The sequence below is a fragment of the Nyctereutes procyonoides genome, unplaced genomic scaffold (genome assembly GCF_905146905.1).
Source record: "Nyctereutes procyonoides isolate TBG_1078 unplaced genomic scaffold, NYPRO_anot_genome, whole genome shotgun sequence".
Taxonomy (NCBI): domain Eukaryota; kingdom Metazoa; phylum Chordata; class Mammalia; order Carnivora; family Canidae; genus Nyctereutes; species Nyctereutes procyonoides.
Window position 1 is genome coordinate 401,360 of NW_026575112.1, and position 13,079 is coordinate 414,438.

General features: G+C 36.7%; 1 protein-coding gene across 1 annotated transcript; it reads right to left on the bottom strand.

Annotated features, from left to right (window-relative positions):
* Positions 1-10,575: 10,575 nt before the first annotated feature.
* LOC129514940 (olfactory receptor 8J2-like) lies at positions 10,576-11,523 on the bottom strand. The gene has a single exon (XM_055333632.1). The coding sequence runs from the start codon at positions 11,521-11,523 to the stop codon at positions 10,576-10,578; it is 948 nt and encodes a 315-aa protein (XP_055189607.1).
* Between the last annotated feature and the right edge of the window lie 1,556 nt (positions 11,524-13,079).

The following is a 13,079-nucleotide window of genomic DNA, read 5'->3' on the forward strand; positions in this document are numbered from 1 at the left end:
TTACTTAACTTATCTATAATTGGTTAACACATCATAGCTAGGAAAGTATTCTAATATCAGTAAAAGCCCTTGCTTCTCCTCCTTGAAATTTTATCCCAACCTTTGTCCCAAAGAAAACCATGATTAACTCATGCAGTAGACTTTGGTTTACTTTTCTCATTATAGCTCTGCATATTTAAGACCATTCTCTTTCCACCATTCATATCATTTTTAAAACTGTATTTTCAGGATGTCTGGGTGGCTTAGCGGTTGAGCATCTGTCTTTGGCTCAGGGCATGATATCGGGGTTCTGGGATTGAGTCCCACATCAGGCTCCCTGTGAGGAGTCTGCTTCTCTCTCTGCCTTTGTCTCTGCCTCTCTGTTAGTCTCTTATAAATAAGTAAATAAAATCTTAAAAAAATAAAACTGTATTCTCATTCTATTATGCTTTTATGGGTTTTAAAGAGTGTTTATAATTTGTATATAATAGACAATAATTTAGCACTTTTACAGAAGTGCCAACTAGTGCATTCTAATGCACATAGATATCTTTTATTTCCCATAGAGTAGTGCATGTGGATTCTCAGCAATTGGGTGTTGACTCTTTCAATGTGTGATTATTGCTATTTTTCATTCCAAATAAGGCCATATCTAGAAGTTATTCAATATGGTAAAAAATAAAAATAAAGTGGTCCTTCCCACATTTGCCTTAACTTACCCCTAATATCTCTGAGGTAGGCGTAATGTAATTAGATTTCTCTAGCACATTTTTTAAAGGATTTTATTTATTCATGAGACACACACACAGAGAGAGAGGCAGAGACACAGGCAGAGGGAGAAGCAGGCTCCATGCAGGGAGCGCAACATGGAACAGGATCCCAGGTCTCCAGGATCATGTCCTGGGCTGAGGGTGGCACTAAACCGCTGAGCCACCCAGGCTGCCCGGTCGAGCACTTTTTAAGGAAAAAGTCATTAAATTGTATTTGTTGATGTATCTCATAAAATCATCCAGTAAGCTGCTATAAATGTACTCACCCTACCAAGAAAAATATCACGCCAACACTGGGTGTGCTATCTCAAATTCAATACAGGCTGGCAAATCACATTGCCTGAAGCAGATGAATGAAAGACATAGTAGTGGGAAATGAGGGGAAAGACATACAGCATGATTCAGTAGAAGTATTTACTTTGTGTTTGTTTAAATGACATGAATCAGGACAAATGATTACTTGATCCAGATAAAGCCAACAGGGCATGGCTTTGGGAGAAATGGAATACACTTATATATTTTAATTTAAATCCCATTCTTACACCTTTATTTCATCTTCTGTCAACTATAGGTGAAATGTTTCTTATAAACTCAGTTTATTTAAGGATTGCACTTTATCTACCTCTTCTTTTCCAAGTCTGTTTTCCTTCAGATTGTTTTCAAAAGTAGGTACTTCCAAAGTTTTACGGGAAAAAAAAAATCATCTGATTTCATTACAAAGTCTTCTAAAGTATAAAAAAATGAGGACTACATTATGACTCATTCTAGGAGGCCCTAAATCCTGATTTAAACATACACATACTTGTATATGCAAATTATAATATTTTGTTATATTTATATATGTTAAAGCTCACTACATATTCAGGTCTATAATTTCATTTATGCAGCTGTAAAACTGTAAACAATATTAATGTATCATTGATATATGTTTAAAAATGCCTAAGAGTGATAAAACACTTGTTCAAGCTGGGTTGATCCTATGTTTGGCTGGACAGTTTTCTTCTGGAAAATCTGTATTCAGATTGTACCACATCATCAGAAAGAATTAGGGGATAAATGAGCATCTGAATAGATGATCAGTTAATACCAGTTAGAATGGACAAAGCAACTAAAATTAAGAATAAAAGTGAAATCCCATATTGATGGAATATTTTATAGAAACAAAACCTACTCCTAAAAAGAGAAAAATTCATACCTTTTGGCGACGCATTATAGAAGCCCTAAATAAATTAATAGAAATTCAATGTTCCTGGATTGTACAACCTGATGTGATAAAATGTTACTTGTGTTGAAATTGATCTATTTATTCAATGACCTTACAATCAAAAATCACTAAGGATATTTATAGATTTTGATATTGATTTCAAATGCATTTTGAAAATGCAAACTGTTAAGAAGAAGCAAGACACTTTTGAAGGGACTTGTTTTACCAGATAATAAAACTTTTGCTGGATTTCTTGAGATGATATGGTAGACATCAATGAAGAAGAATGGGGACCTCAGGAAAAGACCCATGCAAAACTGTAATATATGAGAAAAGTGGCATATCAGGACAGGCATGAAAAAATGGTCTTCATTGGATCTGGGGAAGGTGATCATCCCTACAAAGGATGCTGAACTTAGATGTTCTGTTCATCCACACAAAAATCAACTGTAGACTTGTCAAGGACATCATGTCATAAGAAACTGTTCGAAATTCATAACCTTAAAAACTAAAAGCACTGGATGCCCTTAAAAAAGGACATTTCCAAAATATAGAATAGTAATTTAACATAATTTTGGCAGATGAAACTACTTCACAAAATTTGCTCTGTCCAAAAACCTATTCAAATTAACAAAATATTCACAGCGAAGCAATTTGAAACATCCATTAGCAGCAATCAAACAAACAAAAAACTCTAATGCTTTAAGCTACAAAAATTATACCCCAAAGGACTATTCCATAGCAGTTTGTAGAGTTGGCAAATCTCTTCATCTCAACATGCATTTTACTGTGATTTTTACAAATGCCTTCAGTTCTCCTGAAACTCACTTGAGTGAATATTTATGTGGTCCTCCTTCCCCCAGTCCTACCCAAGCACTGTGTGGAAAAAGCAAGGAAATTGAGCATCAAACCTGACTCTTCTCAGATGGAAGCAGGAACTTGGAACTGTTCCAGGGCCTGGGGTTAGACAGGGAGCCCATGGGTGCGAATACCTAATCTCAATCAATATTCTATAACTTTTTGTAAATAGCCTCAGCAGAGATTAATGGGTTGGTCCAATTGAGAACATTGCAATCCCATTAAAAGGAGAGAGGGATCCAGAGGTGAGGCAGGGACAGAGGAGGATCCTAAGCTGAGGTTGCAAAAGCGCTTACTTCCCCCTTCATGATGTGTATTGTCTAGAATCTCAATCTAAATGAGAGATAATCAGAAATAGAAATGAGGTCCCTTACCACCTTCAGAGAACATACTAATAGTGGTAAACATATATCTTAGCTCTAAGAAATCTAGTTAGGAAAAGAGATGATTAAAATACATGATGTACTGAGTTGGCATTAGTGACAATACTCATATGTGTTCCTTAAATTGAACAAGGAATCAAGAATCATCACTGCAGGTAATCTAGCAATCATATCGGTGGCCGCTACTCACCTTAAGTGGGGACTGGCTTCCTATTTCCCTATGTGATTACCAGCCTGACTACAGTGGGAAGAATTTATGAGCATCTCCTCTATTTGAGAAACTCCCCTGGGAACTTGAATGCAATCCTCAGTTATTCCCAAAGCATCTGAGAGCAGGAAATGATGTCACTCATCTTTGCTAATTATTCTGTGAGTTTTATTCCATATTGAGGTAATATTATATATATATAACATATACATATACATAAAATATAATGTGTATATATACAAATATGAACATATATATGAAGTCACATATATATACATGAAATTTACTTTGCTTCTAATTTGCTATTTTTGTTTTATTGAAATATCTGCTTTTAAATAGATAATTTCTCAGATACATGCTTTATTCATCTAGAAATTACATAAACTTTCAGCATTTTCCACAAAAGCTTCTTCCATGTGTTATATCTGAGGATTAACAAAACTATTTAAACATGTCCTATAGTGTGTTAGAAGATTCAAAAGGAATACAAATTATGAATATGTGTGTAAGTCCTATTTTTTTTCTTTTTCTAATCTAAGGGCTAAAATTGAGTTAGTGATACCGTAATTCCACACCCGAGGTGCATACTGATACTAATTTCCCTTATTTGTTTCTAGCTCTCTTCCCCATGGGTACCTCTTTTACAAAAGCTGATATATGTCCTTAAAATGGAATATAGCTTTATAAAGTAAAATAACATATGTTTTAAAGCACACAATATGTTATATATAACTCATTTGGATATCCAATGGTTTTCACTCAACTATCTGTTTTTGAATTATATTCATTTTATTACATGCATACCAATATTTTGCTGACACTGAATAAAATTGTTACACTCTCATTCTACCCCCCATTTACTATAGGTTTGCTCTAATTCTAATAGGCATTTAGAGAGATATCGACCTTTGGATTCTCCATATATTATCACAATTAAGAACTTTGGGTGTGGTTCTTGCTAACCCATGAATGGACATGTCTACAATGTATCTTGCATTCCTGACTGGGGAAAAATAGGTACAGTTAATTGATTTAAATAAATTAGTTCTAAATAAAGATTTCTTTCATTAATGTGTATTCCACCCTCACTATCCTAGGGTTTTCAGACCCTGGACATGCAACTTATGAATATGCACCACTTGTACAAATGGTAAAAGTTGCAACAAATAATTACATGAAATTTAGTTGACAGAGCTAAATGCTTTCCCTTGTTTTAATACATTATTTTTTCAAGGAATCCAAATATTGTTCTTGACTGGAAGTAGAAAAATGCACTAAGTATAATCCCTGTCATCAAAGAAGTTCAGGGATTATAATGGAGACATATACTATTGATTTTAATATAACTTTAGTATTTGAATGTCTATCACAGTGATAGTGCTGATGGAGTTGTTGTTAGAGTGACAAAACATTCGCACACAGCTTGTTTCTGAATCTAGGAGGGGAGGCCACCAAATCCTACTTTTCCTCCTAGGCACCTGGAAAACTGACTTCTCATCCTCCTGGCAGGTGTGCAGAATTGGCTGAGCTGCAGCCTGACTCTCCTGTGGTGGCACAGCCCCCCCCCCCCGCCACCCCCCGCCCTGTGCAGCCATCCTTCACACCTGCGTGCTGGTCCTGGGGGCCTGCCACACTGCCTTTCTGTTTCAGAGCTTGTAATTCCCTGTGGTTGAAGCATGAAATACACATAAAATGCTGAAAAATCCTGAGAAAAAATGCAAGGAGAAAGGTGATTACAACAGAGATTAAGAAACTGCTAGTTTGCTCCCAAATTTGATTAGTCTGTGATCTATCACCCAAGTTTTAGGCATCCATATCTAAACATGAAAGTATCTTCTTTACATATTTCATAAAGATTTTAAATTAATATAGCATAATCTCAGCTCATACCTTAATCACTTTTGGCTGTATATACATTAATAACATTTATCATTCTAATAACATTAACTTATTAGATCTTTAAATACATATTTCAAGTATTTTAAAGAAATAATTAGTAATTTCTTCTGACAAATAATTCAAACTACTTTTGTGGTTAGATGCTTTTAAATCAAAGTATAATGAACACAGAATTCTGTATTAGTTTCAGGTATATTACATGTGGGTTCTATTAATTGTATACACTACCAGTGCTCATCATGATAAGCACAGTCACAGTTTGTCACCATTCAATACTATTATAATATTAATGACTATTCTCTGTAGAGTGCTTTCCATATCTGTGATTTACATATTTTAAACTGGAAGTTTGTATCTTTTAATCCCCTCTATTTTGCTCATTTCCTCTACGCTTCCTTTCTGGAAAAAACTAGTGTGTTCTCTTTAAGAATCTGTTTGTTCATTAGCTTTGCTTTTATAGTCCACAAATATGTGAAATCACAAAGTATTTGCTTTTTTCTCTTGAATTTATTATACTTAATGTGATCCCTCTAGGTCTTTCTATGTGGTCACAAATTGAGAGAACTCGTGGTGCTTATGATTGTGTAATATTCTATTCTGTATTCTTTTTAAGAAGTAGTCATTTTTGTATTTATATTATAAGTAACCTAATGTCTTGTACATTTTGTGAGCTAAGAGTTTGTTATCAAAACTATGTTTGTCGACAAAATTTCTCTAATCCAAATAATGATTGTTCATTAGCTTTATAAATATTGAAGGAGTCAAAACCAATCCTGAAGGGAAGGTTGGAATAGTGACATGGAGTATAACTTATGGAAGGGCATCAAACTTCATAAACAGTAGCTCTATTTAATAGAAGGAAAGAAAAATTCAGTGGCTTTTATTGAGACACAGAGAGAAAAGAAGAGTGGTACAAAGAGAAGGAGTAAAACAAGGAATAATGATAAAGTTTGAATCTGGAGATATAAGAAGAGCAGTGGGAAATTAATTTGTGGTGCTGTAGTTAAGTTTCTCTAAACATAAGGAGGCAGTGTGGCAGGATACAAAATAAATGCCCAGAAATCAGTAGCATGTCTATAGACTCACCATGAGGCTGAAGAAAGAGAAATTAAGGAGTCAATCCCATTTACAATTGCACCCAAAAGCATAAGATACCTAGGAATAAACCTAACCAAAGAGATAAAGGATCTATACCCTAAAAACTATAGAACACTTCTGAAATAAATTGAGGAAGACACAAAGAGAAGGAAAAATATTCCATGCTCATGGAATGGAAGAATTAATATTGTGAAAATGCCAATGCTACCCAGGGCAATTTACACGTTTAATGCAATCCCTATCAAAATACCATGGACTTTCTTCAGAGAGTTTGAACAAATCATTTTAAGATTTGTGGGGAATCAGAAAAGACCCCGAGTAGCCAGGGGAATATTAAAAAAGAAAACCAGAGCCAGGGGCATCACAATGCTGGATTTCAAGTTGTACTACAAAGCTGTGATCACCAAGACAGGGTGGTACTGGCACAAAAACAGACACATAGATCAATGGAACAGAATAGAGAAGCCAGAAATAGGCCCTCAACTCTATGGTCAACTAATATTCCACAAAGCTGGAAGACAATCCACTGGAAAAAGGACAGTCTCTTCAATAAATGCTGCTGGGAAAATTGGACAGCCACGTGCAGAAGAATGAAACTAGACCACTCTCCTACACCATACACAAAGATAAACTCAAAATGGATGAAAGATCTAAATGTGAGACAAGATTCCATCAAAATCCTAGAGGAGAGCACAGGAAATACCCTTTTTTAATTTGGCCACAACAACTTCTTGCAAGATACCTCTATGAAGGCAAGGGTAACAAAAGCAAAGCTGAACTATTGGGACTTCATCAAGATGAAAAGCTTCTGCACAGCTAGAGAAAGTCAACAAAACTAAAAGACAACCTACAGAATGGGAGAATATATTCGCAAATGACGTATCAGATAAAGGGCTAGTATCCAAGATCTATAAAGCACCTATTAAACTCAACAGCAAAGAAACAGATAATCCAATCATGAAATGGACACAAACTTGAACGGAAATTTCACCAAAGAAGACCTACACGTGGCCAACAAGCCCATGAGAAAATGCTCCACATCACTTGCCATCAGAGAAATACAAATCAAAACTACAATGAGATGCCACCTAACACCAGTGAGAATGGGGAAAATTCACTGTTAAACAAGACAGGAAACAACAAATGTTGGAGAGGATGTGGAGGAAGGGGTACCCTCTTGCACTGTTGGTGGGAATGTGAACTGGTACAGCAACTCTGGAAAACTGTGTGGAGGTTCCTCAAAGAGTGAAAAATAGACCTGCCCTACGAACCAGCAATTGCAGTACTGGGGATTTACCCCAAAGATACAGATGCAGTGAAAAACTGAGACACCTGCACCCCAAAGTTTATAGCAGCAATGTCCACGATAGCCAACTGTGGAAGGAGCCTCGGTGTCCATCGAAAGATGAATGGATAAAGAAGATGTAGTCTATGTATATAATGGAATATTACTCAGCCATTAGAAACAATGAATACCACCATTTGCTTCAATGTGGATGGAACTGGAGGGTATTATGCTGAGTGAAGTAAGTCAATCATAAAAGGACAAACATTATATGGTCTCATTCATATGGGGAATAAAAAATTGTGAAAGGGATTATAGGGGAAAGGAGAGAAATTGAGTGGAAAATATCAATGAGGGAGACAGAACATGAGAGACTCCTAACTCTGGGAAAGTAACAAGGGGTAGTGGAAGGGGAGGTGGGGTGGATGGGGTGACTTGGTGACGGACACTGAGGGGGGCACTTAACAGGATGAGCATAGGGTTTTTACTATATGCTGGCAAATTGAGCTCCAATACAAAAATACAAAAAATACAAAAAAAAAAAAAAACAACCATAAGGAGACCTGAGGCTACCATAGAACCCTCTATCTTGTCTCCTGTCACTCATATCTGCAGTGATTTCTACTTCTTTATTGATTTTCCTTGAAAGGAATTTTTTCTTTCCATGGAAATGGCTTGTGGAAGCAGACTTTTGTTTGTTTGTTTGTTTTTATTTTTTATTTTTTGGAAGCAGACTTTTGCAAAGCAGAAATGATAGATGGGACTCATGGCATGGAGATATCTGGTGAAGCCTTTTGGACTTGCAGGGAGATGGCATTAGCAGCTCAAACCAAGCTTATCTAGACCTGAAGAGACAATAAAATCTCCATTGGAAGTCTTACATTTGTTTAGATTAACCTTTCAACTGATAAATTCAGAAACATGCCAATTACTGTTACCTATCAGACAATTGATAAAGGAGGAAACAATCATGCTACACACATCTCTTGGGTCATAAGTAAAATGTTGGGATAAATGATCATGGTGCTTCAAAACAAAAGGAGCTGCTGTGAAAATACTGCTTCAGTAAGTTTTCAGGTCAAAATGGCATTTTCTAGGCTGAATTTGAGAGACTTGGATGGTTTTTCTTATTTTCATGGTCTTGAAAGGATTCTTTGTGTGACACTGTGATGCTTTCTGCCTAGAACATCCCTATATACAGAGTGGGGTCAACGCTACCACTACTGTGGCAGTTTCAGGAGGGGCTCTGTGGTGCTGTTTGATGTGTGTCTTACAGGTGCTGTCAGATCTTGCTTTGTGACTGTCTTGCATCTTCCCTCTCCCCTCACCACTAGGGGGATTTTGTTGTCACTGTCTGGACACAAATGCCATGGAACCTGCAGAGCCGTTAGGAAGGTATAAACTGGAAGTACAGGTGACTTAGCATCTCGCAGGTTGATAGCTTTGACCAATTGGAGATCAGTGCTGCCACATAAATGAGTTTCCCTACCTTACTTCAAGGAAAGGTGGTACTGGGCTGATGTGCCTGTCGGTTGGTTGAATGTGTGGATTCGTCAATTCTGATAAACGTGTACAAGTGATATGTAAGTGGGTGCGCATGTGTGTGTGTGCATGGGCTGTGTTAACCTTTCAACCTAATGAACTTAGCTTATCCTTCATTTAGAGTGGGCATTGTGTTGAGTTTGTTTAGAGTAAATTTTGTAGCTAACACATGCAGAAGGGGTATATGCTATGTAAGCTTTTGAGAGACTATCCCCTTGAGTACTAGTGAATGAGACAGTTGCAAGGTTTTAGATTGCCCAGCTACAGATACTATGCCAATATACAGATGTAGATGTTTTAGGCAGAATCATGTACGCCCACCTACCCACCAAGGATGCCCACATCCCTATCCCCAGGACTGTGAACATGCTGTCTTCCATGAAAAAAGAGACCAGAAGTATCGAACATACAGTGTCACTTTATATTTTCAGCTTTGCTGTTTGTTTATGACTAAATTGACAAATGATTCATGGACCCGAGTTTCATGTTCCCTATAGTTGCCTTCTTTCTGTCATCCCACCTCCCCAAATTTCATATCATTTACAGACGTTGCCTGTCTTGCATGCCCTGACCAGTCTCCCTTACTCATTGTAAATTAGGAACATTTTACATGTACAGGAGTAGATATGGCACATGATGACTGTTAATTTTTTTCCATCAGAGTTCCCTTGAGAGTTGGTGTCCCTTTGAAGACAATGTTTTTATTTTCATTCCAATGAGATTTTACTTCAAAACACACTATATACAAATGTCAAAAGAAGTGGAGTTTGCTGTTATGAATCTATCACACAGACAATGAGCCCTATACCACAACGTTTGCTCTGAGAATAAGACATGGAGAATGTTAATTTTATGGCACACTGGAAATATCAACATTTTGCCTCGTCTACATGTAACACATGATAGTAGTGGAAACGTAGAATCTCCTTTTGTAGGTTTCCTTTTTCTGTTTGCTACAGGTTCTCTTTCAATGGATATCTAGGCATTTTTTGCTGTTTATAGTTTTTCTCCTAAAGATTTCTTTTTCTGTGATTCAAATTTATGTTAGGTGCAAGACAAAAATGAATTTAAAAAAGTCCAGATATATGAATCACAGAAAATACGATATTGTGTTTTACTTTAAATATGCTTACTTTGAAAATATTTTTTACCTCTTAAGCATATTTTGTATGGTCAACTAATATGTCTTTGTTTTAGGGATAGTTGGATATTTGACGTTGGAATAGAAAGAGTTAAGATGTACCCATTGAATCCACAAAATTTGTAACTATTTATTGCTTCTACTTAGTAGATGCTAACTTTTCAGGAGCAAATAAAAACCCTTAAATAAGAGAACTGAATCTTTAAAATTACACTAATTTGAAAGCCTGGCAAGGGCTCTTTAGGAATCTCTTGAATGCATCCTTCACATCCTTGTTCCTTAGGCTGTAAATGAGGGGATTCAGCATTGGTATCACCAGGGTGTAGAAGACAGAGGCCATTTTATCAGTATCTAATGAGTGGTTGGTCCTTGGTTGCAAATACATGAAGAGAAGGGTCCCATAGAACACAGTGACAGCCATCATGTGGGAGGCACAGGTGGAAAAGGCTTTTCGTCGGCCCTCTGAGGAACGTATCCTCAAAATGGCAAGGACAATGTGGAAGTAGGAGGTTAGAACAATAATCATGGAGAAAAACAAGTTGGTCCCGGCAGAGGTAAACACCACTGTTTCTGGAATGTAGGTATCAGAACAGGACAATGCCAACAAAGGGACATTATCACAGTAAAAATGGTCGATTATGTTGGAAGAGCAGTATGACACAGAGAACACACAGCAGGAGACGGTCAGTGCTGTGGTCAGACTGTAGAGGTATGTGAGGGACACCAGCAGAAGGCAGATCTGCGGAGATACCACCACCATGTAGAGCAGGGGGTTGCAAATAGCCACGTAGCGGTCGTAGGCCATTGCAGCCAGCATGAAAATCTCCCCCACGATAAAAACTAAGAAGCCACCCAGCTGGGCTGCACATCCATAGTAGGATATGGTTTTCTTTGAAACCAAGAAGTTGACCAGCATCTTAGGGGCAATGACAGTAGAATCGCCAAGATTGATGACAGCCAAGTGCCTGAGGAAGAAGTACATGGGCGTTTGAAGCTGCGAGTCAACACTGGTGAGGGTGATGATGCCCAGGTTCCCTGCCACGGTGAGCCCATAGATCGCCAGGAAAACAAAGAAGAGTGGCATCTGGAGGTCTGGGCGGTCTGAGACTCCCCTGAGAATGAACTCAGTCAGGTGGGTCAGGTTCCCTGAGGCCATTTAATTTGTTCTTCTCATCTTTTAATGGAGAAAATGGAAGGAGGTTAAGAGATGGTCAAGTTGATTTTTCTGGTTCATGCTGGTTTGTAGACTGTTTCTTTTAAATCAGATTACTTTTGTTCACAATTGAAAATGTCAGACCTTACTTGTATATCTCCCAATTTTTAACAAAATTCAGAAATACAAAGACCAGTTTTTTCTAAAGATCAGTTTCAGCTTAATGAAACTGTTTTCCCAAGCTATTTTTAACTCTGTGCTAAATACAATTTTTATTGGTTTTATATGTAGTAATTTCCTATATGTATTAAAATTTTATTCACATAATCTTATTAATTACAATATTCCCCAAATATATATTTACATCAACACTCATGCTTCTGTGTATGTTTCTAACTACATTTGAGAAGTTGATGAAACAGATGACTTCCAGTGACTTTCAGTTATTTTTAACTTTCTGCCATTGGCTTTCTCTACAACCTGTTTCTTATCAGCCTGGGGATTTTTATGTATCTGCATGAAATACTTGACTATATTGGGTTTTCCTTAACTATGTCTACAACAACACACTGTTTCAGCTGCCACCAACAGACTGTACCTCAGTCTGTTCCTTCTCAGTGTTATTCAGAACCTGAATTTTTTTAAAAAAATAATCATGTTTCTTCAGCCAAATAACTTGGTCCTTTTATCACTCTAACCTGTATCTGCTCAGACAGTTTTTTATTAATGTGTCCTGGCAGCCTCTCTTTTTTTTCCATCTTACAGCTGTTTCCTATAAAGTATTTGAAGCTGTTTTGATATTTTGAAAAATATTACTTGTAGGTTTTGATTTGCTCAAGCTTGATTTGCTCAAGCTTTTTCTTGCTTAGATAAACGTGTGGAGAAGACTGCTAACATTATTCACTATGTGTTGTACTCTGGGCCCAGAATGATGCTAGTCATTTCAATATAATATTCTCATTATTCTACAGGAGAGTCCTAGAAGACGGTTGTAATTATTTGTATGTCTGATAAGACAGTTGATAAGTTGCACAGAATCTGTGTACAATATTGATTGATACTATGGTTTTATGGTTTTGCTTTATGTGTTTTGTTTGCTTGTTTGTTTGGTCACTTCGTTGGTTGGCTGTTAGTCCACGAATTATTGAGTGTGTGATTTTTTTGTATCAAGTATTTATATTTTTGTGTTGTGTGAATGTAATGAAATAATACACAAACACCAGTTAGTAGAGCCTGTTAACAATGAATGCAGAAAAATTGGTATCAGCAGGTCTTGCTATAGCATGTTTTAAATGATTTTCTAATGTAATTTCCTGTTTATGTCCTCGTAACCCATTCTTCCTCACTAACCAGTTTTATAGTTGAAATGTGAAATAGTGAGTGAAGTATAATTTTCATATTCAGGTAACTGGGATACATGGTATCTGGCTATCTACTTAATGAACAAATCAGGTTGTATTCTCCCAAAATCTGATTATTTCCTAAGTCTGTGGTGTCTGTTTAATTAAAGATACTACATTCCATATTCCAAAATATGTCTGATGAGGTTATAGGACTGT

What these genes read in the sequence shown, in the direction of transcription:
- LOC129514940 (XM_055333632.1), bottom strand. Translation starts at nt 11,523, where the DNA reads ATGGCCTCAGGGAACCTGACCCACCTGACTGAGTTCATTCTCAGGGGA.